The sequence below is a fragment of the Haplochromis burtoni genome, unplaced genomic scaffold (assembly GCF_018398535.1).
Source record: "Haplochromis burtoni strain Fernald_Lab_line unplaced genomic scaffold, NCSU_Asbu1 Contig_7, whole genome shotgun sequence".
NCBI classification, from domain to species: Eukaryota; Metazoa; Chordata; class Actinopteri; order Cichliformes; family Cichlidae; genus Haplochromis; species Haplochromis burtoni.
In genome coordinates, this window is record NW_024582368.1 from 4265182 (window position 1) to 4288859 (window position 23678).

At 40.9% G+C, this 23678-nt stretch overlaps 1 protein-coding gene across 3 annotated transcripts; it reads right to left on the minus strand.

Moving 5' to 3' along the window:
• Positions 1-1012: 1012 nt before the first annotated feature.
• On the minus strand, positions 1013-23649 carry zranb1b (zinc finger, RAN-binding domain containing 1b). Of its 3 annotated transcripts, none has more exons than XM_005914180.3 (10): positions 23046-23649; positions 21078-22151; positions 13990-14177; positions 11197-11350; positions 10321-10392; positions 9367-9565; positions 8182-8302; positions 7644-7773; positions 3874-4103; positions 1013-2864 (listed from the first exon to the last, which is right to left on the minus strand). In XM_005914180.3, the coding sequence occupies exons 1-10, from the start codon at positions 23050-23052 to the stop codon at positions 2640-2642; spliced, it is 2400 nt and encodes a 799-aa protein (XP_005914242.1). In that variant the 5' UTR covers positions 23053-23649; the 3' UTR covers positions 1013-2639. The 3 variants fall into 3 exon arrangements, with proteins under 3 accessions (XP_005914242.1, XP_005914243.1, XP_005914244.1); XM_005914181.3 differs by having other exon boundaries at positions 23198-23646; XM_005914182.3 differs by lacking the exon at positions 23046-23649 and adding an exon at positions 22674-23007.
• Between the last annotated feature and the right edge of the window lie 29 nt (positions 23650-23678).

Genomic DNA, 23678 nt, shown 5'->3' on the forward strand with positions numbered 1-23678 from the left:
AGCAGCAGCGCTCTCAGGGATTGCCAGCCAACTGCTACGATCAGGTAGATATGAAGGGGAGAGCAAAGGACACACTGATCACGCTACAGTTTTTGTCAAATTTCAACAAAATTGTTTTCTTGATTGTTATGACTGAAGCACGGTAACTGCCGTCACAGTTCCATCACAGCGTTAGATGTATTGCCTGAAACTGCTTTTCCCTAAATCACCGACTGTTCATCCAAACAGTGAACAGTGAAGGGATAAAACATTCAAGTACTATAAAAATTGTCCAAATATCCCTGCCAGTCTCCTCTGGCTGCACAGCTTGTCATTTTGTTCTAGGTTCTAGCCATGGCTCACTTCAATCCATTTATCTTAAGTGCAAAATTCAAATTAGCCCATAATGTATATGCATTTATATGTATATTAAAAAAAGAAATCTCCCTCTCACCCCCTGGGGGGTGGTATGTTTGCGATAATGAAGCTTGGGCCCTCGATCCGAGTCCTGGGACTTTAATGGGTTCTGCCTTTCCAAGGTTCTGGGATCACGTTGAACTTGACTTTCCACATCTGCTCCAGTTGTTCCTTAAGTTCCTGTTATGTCATTACGGTCTTTGAAATAATTGGGCGGGGGTTCAAATCCCAGTCAGTGCTTGCATCCAGTAATGGTACCCAGGTTAGCCTCCCCCCATGCTACACATGCCACTACCCTCTGATACAGGGGTGTCAAACATAAGGCTCTGATCTAATCCACCAGACCTTATGTGCTCCTTCATATTTGACCACAGAGTTTGACCTTTTAACTGTTTTCTGTAAATTAATGGAAACTTTATATTTGAAACTACAATAACTTAAGATGGACCTTCAATTCACCTGGTTTTAGTTCCACTAGAGGGCGCTGTAACCTGAACACAAAGCTTCAGAAAGTACCGGTAGGTCCAATTTAAAAAAAAAAAAAAAAAAGTGACACACTTAAACCCGTGGACATGTTGAGGACATCATTAGCTGATAAATGAAGTGACAGGAAGCGTTTTAGTTGGACATTCAAAAAGGTTCTTTTATTTAATTTTTTTCCTTATTTTTGCCCATTTCTTTGTGTTACACTCTGTTTAGCGAACTCACGCCTAAATCCACAAACCATCGTAGTCACAACTGCAACTATTGCATAAATACAAAGCAACATACAGGTGATGCTCAAAAACGTGTATGACTTGAATGAAACACAAAGAGGTTACAGAGTGCGATGGCGAGAGGAAACAAGATGCAAACACTCACAGCAAAAAGAGAGAAAGGAACAACTTTTTTTTCTTTTTCTGTCAGCTTTGGTTTTATGTGGTGAAATCTGTCACTAATCAAAAGTGGGTTCACATGATGACAACAAACGGGCTTTACAGAGGCAGCGATGTCACGTGTACCATGAGGGTGACCTCCACAACACAGGCTGTAAGGAAGGTGGGGGCAAACAGGAACTACAAGACAGCGATTAGACAAGCGTGACTCAGAGTGGGTGGGGGGTGGGGTTATGTCCACACTCACCTGCCCAGAAAAAATCAAAGCACCAGGTTTTAGGCATCCATATGAGGTACTAAAAACCATACACAAGAAACCCAAGTAAACTTTTTCATTGATGGTTATGATTGGTTCTTTCCTCGCGGCAACAGTGTTTCTGTGCAATGTGTCTTCATCAAGATTGAATCATTAACAAAACCACAAAAAAAGAGAGAAAATAATATACAGAAAGCTCTTATTAGCTCAAATAAGTTTCCAAACAATAAATATGTAGAATAAATTCATAGAAGATAAAACACACACACACGACTTCAATCAGTCTGAAAAAGGTAAACCAAGAGATCCAACATGAACGTTAGTGCGCTAAAACTTAGTGAGTGTAGATTTGACTTGTGAAGGGAACATCTCCCTTTTCAAGAGCTTCATATGTGACCTCAATTCAAGCAATGATACTGTATTTATATAGAAATGTTTTAATAAATGTGCAGTGCTTAGTATTAAGGATTAAAGTCATTTGTGATTACAGAATCTCTCATTTTTTTCATTAATCTTCTGGAGATAATAAGATTTATTGGCTTTGTCCATGCCTGTTTGAAAACAAAAAGCCAAACAAGCCAACTCTTATCTGGAAAAAACTTGGATGTGCGCTTCTTTTTTTCCCCAGTGCCCATATTGAATGGATATAAAGTATTTGAATCACTGCTGGTATATTTCCTTACACTCTTTTTTTTTTGTTTGTTTGTTTTTTACAACCACATGCATTTACATCTATGGATAAAGATATTTTTTTTCTTCCTTTACATTTAAAACTCAAATCAAAAATTTGCATTCGTAAATCTTTTTTCTCTCCGTTAGACTCAGGCTAGTCTGAGAAAAGTGTTTGTGTATATCCGAGCGCCTGTGTTTGCCAGAAGAGCAGTAGTGTCTTCTGTCAGGTGGAGGTCTGGTGGGGGCTCGTGGTTCCCTGCCCTCTCCTGAAGATTTTTCACAGTTTGTCCGTGTCAGGAAAGGGGGGTGGGGGTGGGGGGGTGGATACTACAACAACAACAACAACAACAAAAATCCCCAACTCAAAGAAAAACTAAAAGAGAGAGGATGGGGGAGGAGTCCTGCCCCCCAGCAGATAGCCTCCCTCCACTTCAGCTTCGTCACTCCTCCTCGTCGTCGTCGTCTTCCTCCTCCTCGCCGTCGGACAGCGAGGCGCAGGGGCGGATCTGGCGGTAGCCGTCCAGCCACTTCTCCACCATCTGAGTGACGAGCGGGTGGTTGCGGCGGCGGGAGCTTTTCTGAAGCGCAACCAAAACGCCGCCCTCTGTCACGCAGCAGTCCAGCCACTCCCGCAGGAGCTTCTCCTGTTGCTCTTCATTACCCATCTGAAGGACAGGAGGGGACAGACATGACCATCAGAGGGAGCCCTGTCACCTCACTACAGCCCAAACACCGCTTACTCCTTCTGAACAGTAACTCAGAACAGAATAAGAGAAGCAAGGCTTACAAAGTGACACGGTCCAGACCACATCTACCTGCTGCTGTACTTCCTGAAACTGCTAGTCTGTAGTACAGGTTCTTCCCCCACGGCTTTTCTGTATGTAACACATTTGCATAACGCCTCTAGTGGAGAGTTTTAACACCCACAAACAAAGAATGGCAGCTCCAAGTCTGACATTGTTATTTACTGGCTAGATCTGCATTTGCTAACTCCTCAAATACTTTTTCCTTTCTGCACGTCTGACACCAGAGGAACTGCAGACTGAGTGAATTTCTTTATTATTGGCAGCACCGTCCCTGGAATAGTAATTAAATCCTTAATGTTAAACGCTGTGTGGCTATGCTGCTGTTAGTTTTGATCATTTAACCATTGCCCACAGCTACGTCAAAGCTGTATTTCAGAGGAACCACCGCCACCAGTCCAGTAAACAACACTGGAAGTGGGTCACTGTGTTTTCATACCACTTTTTATGCTGTAGAAAGAACTGAACTTAACTTCAGTGTTACTAATTAGCAAATCTCTGTGTGTTTGTTGCACACATATAGTTTATGGAAGCACCACACTAACCAGCTGATAACAACTCTCCACCCTTTGGTCTAACTGTGGCCATTTCTGGCTCCTCCAACTAACAGCGCTGGCCAAAACACTCATATTGTGGCTCCAAAATCTGGAGTCCAGAAATCATTGGGTAACATCATGATGGGTACATCCATCTTTTAAATACAGTCTAAGCAATTTATTTTGTAGTTTCTAAAAGCAGGTGAAAAGCTAAAAAGAAAAATGGAAAGCATACAGGCGACATCTGTCCTTACAGTCTTTTCCTGTACCTGTAAATGAGCATAATGCAGCCACTAAATAAAGTAGAAAAACACCACGTCTGTTGAGTGCCTTACTTCCTGCGCTGAGAGGAAGTGAATGTGAAGCAGCTTCCTCTCGCTGTCGACCAGAGGCAGGAACGTCACTGTCACGTCATCGTCCGTGTTGAGGTTGGCGCCTGCGCCGCGATTGTCAAAGCCATCGTTCTCCATGGCCACCAGCGCTGAGAAGTGGCCCCGCGTGTATCCCAGAGCGATGGGGCTCTTCCAGCAAAAGCTCTGCTCCCACAAAAGAGGCAGGTACACACCTGGAGGGACGTAAAAGACACAAATTCACTATACTATATCTTTTGGTACTGCATAAATATATACTGTACAAATATATAAAAAATAGACTACTACACTACTGCAGCAGAGTCTGAAACGCTGACAAAAAAGGATGCACATCTGTTTACTACTTTTGTGAGCAAACTTAAAATATTTAATTTGAATATTTTGAATTATTTTGGTGTTATGATTCAAGGAGAAGATGAATTATGACGTACTTCATTTAAATAGAAAACAAAAAAGATCCAAACAACTACTTAGTACACCTCATGATTTAAAGGTTTGTAACAGCGATAACTTGACATAATATTTTCCCCTACGACTTTATCCATCTCTCACATCATTGTGGGGGAATTTTAGGTCACGTTTCTTTCTGATATCGTTTCATTTTATAGAAGTTTGTGGACATTCGTTCATGCACAACTCTCTAAAGATCCCACCCACAACATTGTAGTCAGTTGGAGATTGGCATGGTCTTTTACTAGTCCATTGCAACAGCTTGTGCATTTTCCAGTAGTTCATTTTGCTCAGTTAAGTTCCTAACCGAATTACATAAACTGGAAGTACCATAATAGGAGCTGTTTGACTTCTCCAAAGGCGTTTCAACACTTTCACTACCTCCTTTAGGATAGGATACACTGGGGCTGTCCTTTATGAAAGGATCATTGCGATGGACCATCTGACCATGTATTTTCCATTTCATATCATAATCTGTTTAGTATTTTCAGCAATAACCTGTTAAATGCACAGCTAGACTCTGAAGATCATGCTGCTGGAAGAAAATCTGCTTCTCATCCAGGTGTAGCCTTGCAAGCACTCTCTATGTCTGATCTCTAAATCCAGATTATGAACTAATTTATCAAAGTGTATTTTGTATAATTCCAGGGCATTAGTAAGGTCTGTTTTACTTTGAGTCAGCTGGGATAATTGATGGATGGAGAATATTTTGCTTCAGTCATAGAACTTCTAAACAAGCAGGAGGGAAGGATTTACAATCAATCACTACATAAAACATGATGCATTTAATTTCACACATTTACAAAGTGATTATTGTGATGCCACAATTACAGGGGAATAATCAGCCTTCTTTGGTGAGCGGTGCAGGTTAGTGTCTCAAAAACGAGCAGACCCAATGAGGAAGCTGAGGAAGAGCTTGATGCAAACCTACCAATCAAAATACAGCGCACGCTCAGGTTTTACACGTTCCCCTCTGAAAATGCCATTTAGGTCAACAAGAGGAGGCTGAAGGAGGATTAAAATGTGCATGAGGTCCTGAGGACTGAGACTCAGGTGGAGCTCGGGATTTATTCAAAGAAGAGCTGCATTGTTATGAACTAATCCACCATATAAAGCTGAGATCTGTACGTACACAAACACTATTTACAATTATTAATGAGCCGTCTGTCTGTTAATGAATACACTTTTATTTGTTCTAGAAATAGCAGAGAGAAGTCGTTCACTGTGTGCACACTGCTGAGGAAAAATAAACAGCTCAGTTAATTAATTTCTGCTTTGTTTCATGAAAATCCCAGTATTAAAGTAAGTTGGGCTCAGCTTTAAATGCTCAAGTGAAGAGTTTTAGGACAGAGCCAAAGTGTTGGCATTGTACTCACAGTTTTGAGCCATCGAACCAAAATTCAAATTAGGCACTCCTTCTGATAAAATCTCCCCCTCTCAGTCTAAATAAATAAACACTCCTAGAAGCAGCGATCACAACCAGAACAGGCTTTTTTTGGTGTTCGATTTAGGGGAATTTGCAGTAAAACTGCATGCCATGAACATTAGCAAATCATGCTCGAGTGACTGAGATATTTTTCTCTTCAAAGGGAAACTCCTGCAAACACATATGCCAGAAGGTCAGCTGCAAAAACAGCACTATCCACAACTGGCAGTCACAAAACTGACACTGTGCCTCTTTAGTAAATCCAGAAGCTTTTTAATGATGAAAGAAAGCTTTGCACTGCTGCTGACTGTTAGCAAGTCTGGCTCTAGATGTTGACTCGTCTTTAAAATCCAGATTTTTGTAATGAATTGATATTTTTCACAACAACACGGTAAGGATATGTTATAGTGACTTTAGATGCACGTTTTGCAGTCTACCCTCTGCACATTGTAGTTTCAACACAGCAGACACACTGGTGTCACACTGTTGAGGTGATTAGTGTACGGTCATTCAGATTCTCAGCGCACCCCTTTGACAGCTGATATGAGGCATTTGTGTTTAAATGTGGTCGTGTGCATTATAGACAAACATCTCCACTTTGGTCTCAGCCGTTCAAATGACATTGTTCCAGATGTCTTGTGGTTTATTTAGCTCTAACACTGTGAACCCAAGCTCTGTTCTTTTTAGGAGAGAGGTGCATCATCTGACCACTTCTGGGAAGATTGTGGAATTGTCTGAACACATACCTGAATGCTTCAGACCAGCAAACTGCTAGAACATGTGCTTTTATAGAGGTACTCTCACTCTCAAACTGTCTTTTTCACATACACGACTTTGTTTTACACAAGCTATTATAATCTAGAGTAGGTACTAACTAACCCTCACAAACAAATGTAGAAATAGTTATGAGAACACTGTGTGCTGACATGCATCAGGGTAAAAGAATAGCTCAGCAGAAATTAAAACACTCAAAGTTACCCTGGATTGAAAGCAATGCTTGAATAAATGTCTCACAACAGTCAATGCTGACTTGCAAATACCAGACTGATTATAAAACAAAACAATGCAGGATGACAACACAGAGTGTCTCATATTTCTTTAGTTCCATAACACACAAAGGCAGCTCTCGCATCTCATGAATACATCTGTAACCAACACCGCTATTGAGGAGCCTGTGTGTTGCTACTCTCCTAGTAACCGCTGTGGTTTTACTGGGTTCACTTGTTCACCACTTTAATTGAGGTACCCCACCCCTCTCTATAGGCGCCCATAAGCACGCCTTCCTCTGTGTGTGTGTGTGTGTGTGTGTGTATGTGTGTGTGTATACATTGGCTCCTGGCAACAGTAAATCACTGGTCCATCAGGCAGGCTTTACCACAAGCAGTTGGCCCTTACATAGCACTTTCATCATCCCCTGTACAGCATCACTCAGCAGGCAAATTGAATCCAGACTGTTTTTACTGCTAGTTGTAAAGGTGGCCCCCGCTCTCGGTGCTCTCAGGATTGTTTGACTGTTGATGATTTTCATATGTTCAGCTGTATCTGGATGTCTGCAACCACAATATGAATTCTCCGTGCTCCTGTGACTCATCCTGGCATTTTATGTTGTTTTTGTTATTTTGAGCAACATGGAGCAAAATTACCCATTAAATGAAAGACACTAGACTAATAACTGTTGTAAACAATAATTACTGACGGATCAGAGGGGCAGTTATGTCACCTATGAAAGTTATACACACACACACACACACACGTAGGCTGGAACTATTTCACAAAGGAAGTCTAGTTCTACGTCCGCTGGAATGATGCTGAGCACAACAGCAAACAATATTTGACCGAAACGTTATTTCTTGCTCACCTTGAAAACGGGTGTACCCGAGTGTTTCACCACGGAAACTTTTGTAGTACTTTACTCCATAGACGATGATAGGCCTACGAAGTATGTGTGCAAGAACGAAAATGTGGGTCTGTTCCAAGCTGGATCCTGGCTGCAAAAGAAAAAAACAAAACAAAAAACACACACACAAAGTCAGAAAAATACAAAACAATGCTCTAGGACTCAGGGAAGCGATAAAATAAGGGTTCTTGAATGCAGCCAGGATACTCTAAATGTGAAAACATGGAAAACACTAATTTAATGAGCTTTCACACCCAGATATAATAACAGCCCACCCAAATACTTAGTCAGTGAGGTCACAAAGAGCAGTGAGAAGCAGAGAAGTGCTGATGACAGACAGGATGCACTTTCAGAGGGCATTACAGGTTAAGTATACTGCACCAAGACCAGTAAAACTTCTTGCATAATTCATGCATTATTAGCGTGTCACGTTTTAAGCACATCAAGCTCCTGTCCTCCATGTTTGTGTGTGAGTGTGTTTACTTCCATGTACATGTACCTGGCTGGCAAGGGACAGTATGAAAGCCCAGTCTTCCTGCCACTGTTCCTCTCGGAGGGAAAAGTGCAGACCAAAGCTTTGGGAATACCACGACTCCCACTCCTTCCAGCGGGTGTAAAACCTGCACAGACACACACAGATACACACGCACACAAACTGTTTAGCCTGTGACATTATTTGACCTCTGTGCAGCAAGGCGTGGGCTTGCAATTGACTACATTCCTCCACGTCTGTCGTGGTTTGGGCTGGATGGCATTACTCATTATATCTAAACAGCAATTATCTCACCAAAAAACCCACTGTTTCTCACAAATAGACGTGAGTCACGCTGGGCTTTGGAGTCAGACTCCGTGCCCCTCCACTCAAAAATGTGTTTTCTTTTTTTTTTTTTCTTGTCTCTTTCGTGTACAGAACAATTTATGTGAGTTTGACACCAGAAGCCTGCATTCAATTTTCATCTGCCTGAACACTTGCACCTATGAGCATGTTTTGGAACATCGCAATCATTTTGGAGCCACTCGTGATTCAGGGTGCAACTTAAATAATTTCATGTGGAAGTTTAAAGAAGAGAATGTTTTGGGGGGTTTTCCAATTAAACTAAGAAGATGCAGGAGTCATAACAGATCTTTGAGGACATAAAATAAAATAAAAAAGCCCTTGTTTCTTATTTCCAGATCAAAGTCTCTGATCTCTTTATAAGCTGCCAATCTAAACTTTGGATTCGTAGACCCCGGCCTCTAAACCACATGTTCCATAGACACGCTGAAGGAAAATAAAATGTAACTTGACACTTTTGAAAGTCAAGCTTTTGTTTTCCTTCAGTGGTGCACTTGAGCTCAGTTATTTCATGATCCATGAATGTTTCTGTGTAAAAAGGTCAGCTAAGCAAAAAAAAAGGAAACACTGGACGAGACAGGGATGTCTGTCGGCAATAAGTTAAGAGTAAACATATCCCTGTTTATTCAGACTATAGTACTTAAAAAATGTAGCTTTTTTGCCTATGTAAGTTGTCTCCTAACTACTAGTCATTAAAAAGAGCAACATACAAGCTCCAATTTCTGTTAACACCTGTCTAAATTTTATGTTTGGTGCACTGTGTCATTCAATGTAACATAATTTGAATTGATTTAAAACAAATGCAAATCAGCTCGAACTACACACTTAATCCCCGTGGCGTCACCTTACCAGTGAGAACAGTCATGCAGACTGTCATGGAGGGTTTTGCGGAGTACTGAGTCCTTGTCATAGATGCCCCACGTAGCCTGCAGCACAGAGTCAAGGAGGCAGTCCCCAGCTGTGCGGTTCCACAGGGCATAAAGTCGACTGTCTAACCTAGTCCCCAGCTCCAAGGACCAGTTGATGATGGGAGACTCCTCTTCAAGTTCTAAACAAGAGGGGAGACGGCAGGATATCTCTTCAAAAATTAAATAAAATAAAATTCAAGCAATAACGATAATAATAAGGAAACATGCTGTACAAGGAAGTGCAACAGTGTGGTTGTACAGTGGTCATGGTGTTTCAGTATTAGCTAATGCCTGCTCACATCTGTGAAAATAGTAGTGACATAACAATGTCTGCTTGTAAACCACAAAACCAAATGACTACTAAGGCTCAGGTTATGACAGGAAACCTAAAAAGAGATAAAGACAGAAATAAAGATACTGTATGGCCTAATACAATGTTTGACACACACTGAGACGGTGAACCACAGAGAAGGCTACACAAAAGAGCAGGGACCTTCAGGAAGAAAGGTGACGGCTTTTATAAGCGTTTATGTGTGACCTGAAAGGAAGTACAATCATTCAGCAATGATCAAAGAAATTCCTAAAACTCATTTAGGCTGATTAGGACAAAGGCAACTGGTACATATCCTGAAGTGAGAGCGCTTGGCAGATTGACAAACAGGAAGAAAAAAAAAAACTGTTTGCAAGCAAGAAAATACCAGTTAGACAACATAGCCAGCCTTCTGCTGCCTCCCTGTTATAGTATACAGTTTGTGAGGGGACTCCCCTTGTGTGCCAAGCAGCCAGACCATCAGGGGATCTGGTTTCTCTCTCACACGCTAAAAATAAGTGCATGGATACTTGAGGACAGCATGTGATATGTGTTCATAAAGCAGAAAAGAGTAAATATTTCCACCTTTTTGTACGTCTCGGTCCAGCACCTCATCAAACAGTTTTTCCTGAACTGCTGGAGGCAAGTCCTCAATGTCTGAAACACAAAGAAGAGGAATAGGAGCAGGTCTTGGTTTGATTTACATTTTACCCTGATAGATGTGTGCATCTTTGTTTTAACTACCTGTAAAACTTTACTAAAATGACAGAAAAATTTCTCTGACTCATTTCAACTCAAGCCACCATGTTTTGTTCTCTTCACAACAGCCCGTGGCTTTCATTCTCTGCCCTGAGCTCTGCTCAGCACAGTAGCTTATTCTTTAGCTAAAATAAATGAATGCATTGACTTAGTGGAACTGAACAGAATGGGTTTCTATAGTGGCCAGAAGCCAAGGTCGGCATGTCCTGAACACTCTGCAAAACAAAAATCCTTAGCTTAGCTACCAGCTTCAGACTGAACCACTAGATCAGTTCCACACAGTACAATTTAACAGAAATAGCACTGAATGCCTGCAATTTTACCAAAACACACTGGCAAAACACTAAATATGGCTTTGCTATGAATGAAAGTCAAGCATGGCTGGTGCATAGTTGGCAGTACGTGGTATTTTCAGTTTGCTATTACAATACACAAACAATGTAGCCTCCATGTTGTGGCAGCTGGAAACAGACAACCGTGGCATTATGTCCCCGCAGCGATCGAGCAACAAGCAATCTTATACGCCAGAAGTAAACAAAACAAGCATTCTGATACACACTCGGAAAGCCAGACGGAATGGCTTGGCTGGGTTTATTCAGCTACAGACACTTTGAAAGGCTTCTGGAATTTATGTTATGATATTTTGTAAACTGTTTTTTTTCTGGCTGCATTTACTCGTTTGTCTGCTAATGCGGTGCTGACCTGCAGGCAGGGTGAATGTCACTAGATCGGTGAGGAAATAGCAGGTGAAGTCTCCCTTGCGCTGGTGAAGAGAGGCGGCTACCTCACGACGGATCTGCTCTGTTAGCTCGGGACAAACCATGGCTGGAATACACTTGGCTGCCTGTTGGGATACCTGCAGAGAGGAGAGCATATAGAGAGAGAATTTAAATCTACATAAAGCGTACAGGATGCACAGAATAAGAAAAAAGCAAGAGCATTTCCTGCAACTACAAAGAACCATAAAACCACAAACTAATGCAAAACCAACTGAATGCATTGCTCCACCGAGGCCTAAGAAGAATAAAATTTAACAGTCACAGCTTCAGCGCCCTGAAAGTCACTTGACTTTGATAATATCTGATGGAGTTAAGATAAAGAGATCTGGAGAGATTATTCTGAACAAATCCTTTTTGTCTGATACGTTATGTCAATTTAGAGAGGCCAAGAACAAGAAAAGAAGTCAGTTCATTTTTATATTCTTACCTAGACTGAAAAACCAAAACCTTCTATGAAGAGAGAGATTATGAGCAAAGCGGTAAAATTATGACTGTGTGAAGCATCCGATTTATCTCTCCTTTTAAATAAACCTAGTAAATTTCTGGAGATGCCATTTAAACAAATTCTACCACATTCGCTGTCTGAATACTTGGGAAAGTCATTCATTTTGGGGTCTGTAGGCAGAAGACTTAGCTCACTGTGTTCTGAGCTAATTTTACTTTCACTAATCAAATCTAAATCACCTCCAGGACACAGCAAGTTCACGCAGGTGTCAGCTTTGGGGCGTTTCAGAGACATGATCCAGTGGTTACTCACTAACCCTGTTGGAAAAGAAACTGGGGCAGCGGCTGAGTGTGGGTGAAGAGGTGTGTGTACAGATAATCCGGGATCACAGTGCTGAAGGCAAGAGGGGTGCAATCAACATCAGCACATGCACAGTTCAAGCAGACACACATGAACTCAGCGAGCCTCACTGCACAGACACACCAGGATGCTGAACATACAATACCAATGCTATTAAATAATTACTGACAGAGGAACATATTATTATACAGTTTGTGGAGCAGGAGTGTGCAGCTGAATTTAGTCCCTCTCTTTTCTAAAAACACTCTGGTCCTAGGACTTCTCCTGGCTGATCTCACTAAATGAGAGTAGGAGAAGAAGCTTGATCCAATTTTGGGGTCATGCAGATACTCATATTCAGAAATAAAACTACATTTACTAGGTTGAGTAGAAGAGCTCAACCAATAGTATTTTTCTTATTTAATATTTATTTAAAGTATCCATGTGTAGGTGTTATCTAATTAAAAGTTGTTTTTTTTAGATTGAGCCTAATTTTACTTTCCATCCAAGCATTTTCTTAATCGCATCTCCAGCTAGGGGCATGGGGTGTATGAGTCTGTCCCAGCTGAGCCTGAGTGAGAGACTGGGTACACCCTGGACTAGGTCTGCACAATAAATCGAATGTCAATCACGATTGTGATTTTGGCTACCCACAAAACATATGAACACAAACAGCAGACACTGAAAATGTGTGCTTCAACAATACAAAGAAAAACCAGATCAAGCGCTCCCTAAATTACAGTTCGATGACGTGCCTGCCTGTGCCAGTCGTAGTGGTTTTCCCTGTATTATGCAGCGTGAAGTTTCCTGGATGTAGCCTGGACAAATAACACTACATTAAAATGACAAAACTACAAAACAAAAATTAAGTGTCTGGCACAGCAGAAGGTGAAGAACCTGTTCCCAGAAGTGGATCATCATTGGTTGGTTGAAAATATTTCAGATTTAGGGCGAGTGGTATTAACCAAGAATGAACCATATTCAAAGAGTCCTGTAGAGCTGCGTCTGCACGACAAACCGACACAACTAACCCATTCAACCACCTGAAAACACACCACTAACTACAGTGTAATCAATACATGAAGGCCAAGAAAAATAATTAAAGGGTTGCTAGTATGAATTGTCCATCATCAAGCAGCAAAACAATGCAACGGAAATAAAGGAGCAGTGTAGGGGAGTGTCATTTATAAATAAAACATTTTGTCGCTAAAATCAATAAATAATTCAGTAGATAACGGTGATCTTATTATTGATCCAAACAATTGTGATAACCATTTTGGCCATAATTGTGCAACCCTACCCTGAACATGTCACCAGTACATGTAAGCAGCGCTAACACAGACACAGACAACCATTCACACTCTCACATTCACAACTGCAGCTAATTGTAAAATCGCCAGTGAGTCTAACAGGTATATTTTTGGACTGTGAGAGGAAAGCAGAGCACTTCGAGGACACTTGTACAGACAAAAGAGACCACCATGGTTGTGTGTTGGTTATATGCAAAGCTTTGCAGACTATCATTTACAGTTGAGTACATCCTACAAAGAACACAGAAGTTATAATATACAAAGTATGCCTTTGTAGTGAAGTGAAACGGAGCGTTAAAAACAATTAAAATGCCAACTTAAGCCAACTATGCTCCTGCCGTTTTGAAGGACTTCAGGCAAGATCCCCAAATCCTTTACTCTGTGCAGCTGAAGCCCTATGAAAACAGACACAAACTGGGCACCACAATTTCTGCTACAAGGACTTAAAAGCTAAACATGAAGATCCCAGCCGACAAAGCGTCTTGTAATTAATCATCTACAGTATGACCTATATAGTCACATATTTAATATGGTCTAGTGCTTTGATAATCTACAAACATAATTCAGAAAGTTGATACCTTAGGGTAGGTGATTTCTGAAAGCGAACCAAGTCTGCACTGACCTCTGTGAGCAACACTGCCAGCATGTCCTGTCTCTGGAAGCGGATGGCTAGGTGAACCAGCGTGAAGCCATCATCGAATGCTGAGGGCCGGTTTAATAGGCGCACCTCGTCGGACGTTAGCTGTCTTGCGATGTCACCTCCCGATGTCTTGTAGGCTTCCACAGCTGCCAGGTCACCTTCTACAACACCTTTCAGACAAAGAGGGGGAAGGAGAAAGCTCCCATCAATAAACAATGTTACCAAGTGATCACTGTGGACACAGTTTTGAAGAGTAGACCTTTTTTTTTTTTCCTGCTTTGCCCCACATTAGCACAAATTTTGTGCATTTAACTGGCAATCATTTTCATGAAGACATTTAAAATATAAAAATGAAAAGGCTCTGCTGAGAAAAATAAATGCTTTAACAGTCCACTTTTGGCTGTGGAAAAAATAGGAAATGAGCAGACGTGCTGACCAATGCAGTCGAATCACACCAAGTCTTAACACAGCAGAGACATAAAAAGACAACCTTGCGCAGAGGTCAGTTTACACTACACTAAAATATATGAAATATTGGAGATCTGAATGTGCTTTATCTCTGTGGCAGCTGTGACAACTTTGAGACTTTGCTGACTTTGAAGTCAAGGGGAAAAGACATCAGGGGGCAGAGTGTGATCATCAGAGTGTGATGTTTTTTTCCACCTCCTTAATCTTCATGTTTATGTTGTAGCATAAGCGTTGATGGATATGTTTGAGCAGCTGTTGGTGTGTCTGTTCTTTTCTGGTGCAAAGTGTAAATGAAACAACCAACTTCCAGAGAACAAACTCAAATAGTTACCAGCTAATGAGACACTACTGCAGGAAGAGTCATTCTGTGGGGAAAAAAAAAAAAAAAAAAAAAAAAAAAAAAAAAAACCAGCAGATTTTTTTAATATATTAACTTTTGCATATGCAATGAAGCACTGTAAAATTGTATGTTTACTTGCAAATTGAGTTATAGTATAATTTAAATTTTTGTCCATGAACTCACACACGTGATTTGCGGACATGAACTGTTAATAGTCAGCTTTATGTCTTAATATAAGTTGACGGAGACTTTTATGAACACGTTCTGCTCAGAATGAAATAAATAAATTGACATATTTGGTTTTCACATCCTTTGTTAGGGAAGGTTAATGAAGTTTAAGTTAAACTAAAGAAAAAGCTCAAATTAAAGGAGAAGCGATCCATCTCGATGTGGCGAGGAGAGAACTTAGAGGTGAGTGATTGAAGTGACTACCAATGAGAGCGAAGGATACTAACTGACAAATCACAGGGCTGTAAATATGGTAAAGGGTTACCTAGGCAACCGGAGCTAGGCTCACCTAGGCAGCCAACCATCAGCAACAAACCAATGTGTGATGAGCTTCTTGCCCAAATACCTCTTAGATTGTGAAGAACATTTATATAGAAGCTTTATTTTAGAAAATAAACAAAAAAACTAACTCAAACATTATTGTGTAAATAAAAAAATAGCTATAATAAAAAATAAAAAATAAAAAATCAGGAACAGGAAATGTGCTCAGCTTTAGTCTTTGTTATTTTGATTTTTGCAATATTGAATTTTATTATTGCACTCTTCTGAACTTCGTAAATCTTACAATTTGCCAAATTATTATCAGCATTATAATCATCAAACTAATCCTGACATTACAATTAATATAAAAACATAATTAAAACACTTATACAATAAATGCTACATTTAAATAAGAAAAACCAATACTGAAACGGAACTGAAAACAAAAAGTTAACCCTACAAAAAAAACAAAGAAAGTACTGGTATCCCTCAGCCTCCTAGTAGATGCGCCTATGGTATCAATTTCAAAATTCTACGTGGTCTCGTTCTCGAGTTATCGCATTCACAAACTTGGGTGTCCACGCCACCTGTACGCTTGCCCTGCAGGGTGATGACAATACCCCATCAACCTTTTGCAGCTGAGGGGTAAAAACTGATAGAAAATACAAAGCTATAATAACTCTTGTGCAAGCCTCTAGTTCTGTGATCAACCACAGTGAGACAAAATAACCTATTAGTAGTTTAAGCAGAGTAAAACATTGAGCTAAATGTATTTTTATGAGTAATGAAAACAAAATCAAAGTGTAAATTTCTTTCAAATATGACAGCAGCCACAGAAATATCCTCTTCCCATTTCTAGCGTATACAGTAAATTCTCATGTGGTAGTCTCTCATACATTTGATAGCTTAAAACACTGTTGCGCTTTTGTTCTCGCGTCAAAGGACCACACACAATGCTCAGCTGCATAATCTGCATGTGAGTGAGAGCGAGAGAGACATGGAGTGGGTAGAAGGACTTGCTGTGCCATGTGGAGCTGGCTAGCGCGGTGAGGGATGAGGAGAGAAACTACACAATAGCAGCGCAGCGTGATAGAAGGATCACAAAACCACTTTCCAAAAAACACTCCATTAGCGTGGGTGTGCCTGTAGCCCTGCAGTCAGTACTGTACTCACAGATCCTTTGGTGAACACAAAAGGCTCCAATATGCAAACAGACATACACTTAAAGACAGACTAATTAGACAGAATGGATCAGGCTAAGTGATTCTTGTCTTGTCTATTTCTCCTACAAAGGACGCACATTTCAATAATGGTGATAGCGGGCGCCTCCATCATAGCAGAATCAACAGATGGATGTGGGTGATTCAAAGTCTATTTGTGATTGGTACAGTTTCCTGTTTAAACAGCCGCTTCAGAGAGAAAAACAGAAGAAGTAAATATTCTGTCAGCATACCTTCCTGTTCAAGGACACCTGGATTGGACATATTAGACATCTTTATTTAACAGGAGCACTGCTGAAAAAAGTACGTAAAAGTAGAAGAAAAACACAAATTAATAAAGCGCAACTGAATTTACAAACACATTTTATAGTAATAAATTCTTCTGTACTGTGTGGGTTGGCAAAGTGGCATTTCTTAGTGTATTGTTTTGTTACTGTTGGTGTAATAGTAACATGTTGGCTTTTCCCTGCAATCCCATATCAAAATGATGGCCCTGAATGAGGTTTGTAGTAGTCTGACATTATATTGAGCATCCTGCTGGTATTGACACACCAGTCTGCTTTTTGTCTGAAAGGCTAGCAAGACAATCCCTAAGTATGTCACACCTAACCAAAACAATGAAGTTGGCATTGTTTTAGCATTTTATAATATAACAATATGATTTATAAACATTGTGATATGCTGCATCGTAACAAATGTTAGCATTTCCTTCGGGATTAATAAAGTATTGTGATTCTGATAATTCAACACTACTGTGGAAAAAACAGGCATTAAGAAACAGTTTCATTGCATACACTTCTGTTGTTTTTCATATATTTAATGCCAGCTTGGAGTAAATATTACATAAGAGAATACCATAAAACTATTAATATTCATGGTCTTAAGGGAACTAAAAACAATCCATCATTACAACTGCATCTAGATAGAGACATTACAGATGGACCCTTACTGTGGAAAATCTGTCCATATACTGTAGATAGATATTGTCCATATCTGACAATGAGACTTCGGTAAAGACTGAATTAAATTAATGTTCTGATTGAACTATATCATAAACTATATAAGTATATATATAGCAACAATGTATAAATGTGTGGAAATATTGCTGCATTATTACTTTTATCCTTCAACCGGGAAAGGAGGACATGATTTTGTTTGATGTTTGCACATTCCTTGTGTTCACATTGGCTTCCGTTGACTATGCACCTGTTTCCTTTCACATTCCTAAAGTAGGAGGATCCAAGTCTTTATGCTGTATGAGCACTCCCCTTTTTTACTAAAATAAAGAAATTTGAAATGTGTAAATGTAAATAAAACAGAATGTGATGGTTTGTAAAATCATTTGGATCCTATTTAACTGATAATTAAAAAAAACAAAACAAAAACAATATATCAAATGGTAAATCTGAGGAACAGTATTCTGAAAAATGTATGGTTATTTTGAATTTGATGCCAGCAACACAAGAAAATAAGTTCAGGTCAAAGAGGAGAGAGAGTAAGCAAAAGTTTAAATGTCAGCGTGTTATGGCGGTGCATCTACGCACACTGCATGAGTATTTTGCACAACCGTAAATGTGCCGGTAATTCAAAATTACACCAGACTACACCTTTCTCAGGAAAGGCCTTGCTTATTTTAGGAAGATGATGCCAAACCACATCCTGCCCATATTAGTGTGGTTCTCTAGTAAAACCTCTGGGTATTTAATGACATAATACTAAGCATTTTGTTTATTTACCAACACAAATGCCACACGTGTTCAGTTTAAGGATCATGGGTCATGCACACTGTAAGAGTGACGGTAAGTTCTACAGCCACAGGCATTTTCTATTTTTGACTTATTTTACATGGATCGTGCTAATTTTAGTGCATCAGGCTCCTCAGTAAACAACTTTAGGTATTGGGAAACCGTGACCACAGTTTCAAAACTATAGGAGTGAAATTTTAACTTCTTTGCCCCCAGCACTTTATCACAGGTTTGATTTTGTGAGAGGCTGTTTGTCACATCCACTATTCTACCATAACATTAAAACTACTGACAGTGACAATCTGAAGTGAATAACATTAACAATCTATTTAAAATACAATGTGCAGGTGTGGCTTGAGGACCATGGCAAACTTCACAGCACTGACTTGAACTCATCACCCTTATGTGACTGAGCATCAGCAAGCAGAGTCAGCAGAACCATCCCAATTCACAGAGGACATCACTGTAATCACATTACATTTTTCTGTAATAATATAATGCATTTATGTACTAATTTCAATAATTACATTAGTCCCTAATCAACAATTATGCTGTTACTTGTATTATATAAACTATTCAAACTGGCTTCTGTAGGAAAACGGTCTACAGACTTTGAAGAGCTCAGATTACTTTCATTTTTAATGCATGAAAGCACAAGAATGTTACTGTAAAGTGGCAGAAACAACTATCCACTACTGCTAATACAACTTTGTGTCTCTTTGTAAGCATCAGCAAAGACGGCATGGTCATATGAAGCTAGCAGTGAAGAACCCTGGATCCAGAGTGCATGCTGACCCCAGCCTATTAGCCAAAGCTTGAACAAATAATAAAAGCTATGATGAGCAGACGGGCTTGTACCCATACCTGGTGCGACAGTAGACTCTCCGTGGCCACAGCACATTTGTGAAGTGCTCTTTGGGCTGTTTTTCATAAAACACTAAAAGAAAGATCCTCTTTAGGACTGGGATTTGTGTCAATGTGTGGGACTGTACATTCGAATTATATGACAATAAATCTTAGGTCGTGTTGTACAGTACTGCAGAACATATCGAGTAATGTAATAAATTACCTTTCTGCAGGGAGTAATTAAGTAAGAAAAGGTTTTAGGTTTTTCAAAACATTATAAGTAATTACTCCAGTGTTGCTCAGGACACACCCTATTATGCACTTCACCCAAAGGATGTGCTGTGAACATTCTGGTACCAGATGCCAAAAGACACCCCAAGGAGGTGTCCATGTTCAAAACAGAGTTACTTTGACAGCACCAGGGATTCCTACATATTATTATGCAGGTGATTTTATTGTTTTCATGCTGATCGGTGTATATCTATGAACTTCAGCTCACAAAAATTTTTGGCAGCACAACAGATGTTGTTTGTCAAAACATGCAGCCTTAAAAACATGTGATTTCTATTACTCTTGCATGACGTGTTATTTCATATTTAACGCTTTAGTCTGGCTTCATGCAGGATCTGAACCCGTGACCAGGCCTGATGTAGAACCACATAACCACCGTGACGTCTCCCATTTGTTAGTGAAGACCTGTTATGTCTCAAGTCTCAAGCTGGGCGTTTTCACCATTGCCATCTTTTTTTCAAATGTTTTCTAATTAAAGCTGACAAGCAAGGAGTGGTTCTGACAGTGAGGACACTGTAGAGTAATGGGCTAACAATTTAAGATTAACAAATCATTAACAAATAGGGATAACCCTGGATGATCCTCATTTCTGTGTCTAATAACTACCATAATTTACAAACTGAGCTTCATGTTTTATTCAAAATTTCTTCAATCTAGTGACTTAACTAAAAAGATATTATTCCTCAGATCAGAACAGATAGCATGAGGCAGATATTGATATAAAACTTTCCGAAGTATGTCTAGTGAACCTGCCAAATAGGGAGTGAATTTAAAGAGATTTCTTTGATTTCTTTTCCTTTAACAGAAGAGGAATGAATTAGGAGACATTTCCAATCAGATAAGGAATGTTAACATTTGAATAAGCCTAAACAAAATCATGCCTACTTGCAAGAGAAATTTTTGACCAGATGAGACTTTGTCCCACGGGAACAAGCGACACAGACATGAGGGAATTCAACATCTGACATGCAGCAAGAGACCCAGAGCAGAGCCAGAAACAAACTATCTGCAGTGATGTTGCTCTTACAGCTTTTGAGGAATGTAGCAGGAAAAAAGGCACAATTTTTAATCACTAAAAGGACTTCATTGCGATACCAAATGCAGGGATGACTGTCAAATTTGTGCATATATAACACAGTATATATAACACAGAATAATCAACTGTCAGAGGGACAGATAAGGAAAACAGACGGGAGGTTGAGTGGGCATACAGAACAAACGCTACTCATCCATGAAAAACGCAAGAGAAAGAGTAAGACAGTGGTGTGAGAGAGGGAAAAAAAGCAAAAACTAGTTGTTCCTACAATGCGCATCCTTCCTCCCACTCTGCATTCGCCAGTGTACAGTGTGGGTGGTAGGACACTTGCTGTCTTTATAGTGAATTTTTTACTAGCTGAATACAGAGGACTTCCAAGCATACATAGTGTGTCTGCAATGTTAAGGTTACATTCAAGATAATCTAAATACAGTTCTATAAACTGCTTAGTAAATAGTTGCCTTGCAGGTTGTTAAGCAACATACTGTGAATCATTCACACAAATTTGGGAAAAATGTCATTTCACGGTGTTAGCTTGCCTTATATTATTCACTTGACTCACTGCCCATCTCATAACATAAGCAAAATACAAGTCAAACATACTTCAGTGAAGTCATCCATCCTTAAAAACTCACCAACACAAGCATTGAGGAACAGCCAATCACTCCGTCTCATCCTGTTCTTAATCTGCTTGAGTTTTTTGAAATCCACCTCAAGATCTTCTTTGCTCCCAATCCCAGCGCCTGATGCCAGTTCAATCCTCTGAAAGTCCATGTTCACCTCTGACTCCCGCTTTAACGTTGGCGGTGACCTCCTCTGGCTGCTGCTACAACTCCCTACACCACCCACCACACCTCCTACTCCTTGACTAACCATGTGGCCAACAACAGCCCTCCTGTTGTCCCTGTCCTGGTCAAGTTTTGAGGATGATTGTTGACTCTCAGGTTCCGATGCCAGTTCGATGGGCTCAGCCAGCAGACTATTGGGTCTGGGGTGATCGCACACAACACACTTGAGAGCCTTGGCCCAATTTTCATAAGTGCAGGCAGTGCAGGTCCAGTGCTGTGTATGAGTGTTGAGCCTGTTACGGTCATTATATTCCTCACAAGTGTCTGTAGTGGTGGTTGGGGGAGAGGGGCGACATCCAGAGCCTGAGGTCTGGGGTGTTTCTGTGGGGCTGCGTGGCTGCTGGGTATGATGTCCTTGATGGGCTGCATGCTGCCCATGCTGTTGTTGGTGTTGTTGTTGTTGAGCCTGCTGCCTCTGGCACAGGCACTGAGTACACCGGATAGCTCGAGGCCAGTTCAGATAGGTGCACATGTGGCACGACCACTTACTACTAGGCTCAGGTACGTCAGCAATGCGAATGCGGGGTCGGGCGCTGGAGTCTGGACAAATAAGTAAGCTAGATCCCCCCTGAGATGGACTGTTGCTGAGGTCTGCAGGGCCCCACTGATGCACACTGGCATCCAGGGCAGGGCTGCACTTGAAGGGCTCCTCAGTAATGATGGCACCCCCGCTGGGCCTCTGAGCGCGGCACATGGTGCACTTGATGGCTGACGGCCAGTTCTCGTATGTGCAGTATTCACAGGCCCACTTGGCAACCAGCTCGGTCATCGTCGCACCGCCGCTAAGGGAGGCTTCCTGCCGTTCAGAGGGACTCAGCTTGGCAGATCCACTCTCAAGGAGATCACACAGCAAGCAGCACACTAAGGTTTGAAGGGGGAAAAAAACCCAAACAGATATGTTAAATAAATAATAAAAAAGACAAACCACAGTATCTTATTAATCAAAGGCAAACACTTCAAGAAGGTAAAGGGATTAAAAATTAGCTTGTTTCTCGGTTTAAATGAGCAAAATACACTGCCAAATGTCCCAAACAAAGCCTACTTATTTACAGCCACCTGTGTATTCAAATTATTGACTGGCAAACAAAATTTTAATAAACAGATATGCCCACTCTTGATCTGGTATTAATTTGTAGTAATAACCAAACTATTGTTTAGAGACCCACAAAAACAAAGTGCAAGGGCAAAACTGCAGCCTAGAGTGCAACACTGACTATAAACACATACAGTTAAGTTATATACACCAGGCACATGCGCCCTACAACAACCAGGCAAGGTAATAAGAGACAAGGACAGATGAAACCTGACGCCCAGCAGGGAGGCGCGTGACTGGTTAAGAGACTTATGCACAGAAAGAAAATTCGCCGTAAAGCTAATTAAGACCTTAAATGATCCAACTGTATGTGTCCCACGCTGTATTCTGAACCATGAACACCAAAATAAAAGATAAGGCTGGCTCCGACAGGGCAGGTCTGTAGTCCCGTTACTGTTTACGCCACGCCTCCCAAGTTTACCAACACACAGTGAGAAATTCAACATTTTTTTTGTGAGCTGCATGTTCTGAAAACAACTGTGTCAAGTAGCTTTGGTACTCACAAGCAACTAGCAAAACTGTCAAGACACTCCGCTATAATATACTTGAATTTATTTAAATAAGCATTTGACTAGTGTGATTTACAGCCAGTAGTGGTAAACTAACAAATGACACTGTACGGCTGTGTCGTGTCTTAACGGAACCAGCTAGCTGTCACTTACCTTCCATAACAACCGCTCGGTTGCCATCCAGGATTTATGGCCAAGCTAGCTGGCTGCGGCTCGCTAACGTTACGGGATTATGTTTTGCTCGTAACCGTCTGAGAGGCCCTTATCAACTCTACGAGAAGGTGTCTTAACGCTGTAACCCTCACCTTTTGCTTTGCTGTGTTTACACTCCTCGGTCCCCCCTCCCCACGCCCGGTGCAGCCAAAACCAATGGAGTTTCTCCCCCCACCCCACCCCCGGTCGGAGAAACCAACTCCACTCCGAACTCAGGCTCCTCTCACTTGGACGAAACTAGCCGCATATTTACTTCTTTTGGGGGCGCCGTTTACTTGGCAGTTGACAGTCCACACATACCGCGTAGCAAGAACCCTCCCTCCCCCCTCCCCAGGTCCCGTCCCTCGGCCTGTCTCTTCTGAGTTTTTAAATCATTTTCCCGTTTTCCACAAACACCAAGCGGACGGACTTTAATGGCGGCACAGGGAAGGGAAGCAACCGAGGCAGGGCTTAAAAATACACTACGAGGGAGAGCAGAGAGCTCTGGGCCGTGTTACAGTCAGAGGCAGGATCAGGATTTACCACCCGAATCTGCTGAGCAAGCCGATTGGTTGACACATGTGTATCCCTTGA

Excerpts from the sequence above, each read along its gene's own strand:
- zranb1b (XM_005914180.3), bottom strand. Across the intron at positions 7,774-8,181 it reads TACTGTCCCTTGCCAGCCAG|CCAGGATCCAGCTTGGAACA; the intron begins GTACATGTACAT and ends TTTCTTTTGCAG. Across the intron at positions 4,104-7,643 it reads CGGGTACACCCGTTTTCAAG|GTGTGTACCTGCCTCTTTTG; the intron begins GTGAGCAAGAAA and ends ACGTCCCTCCAG.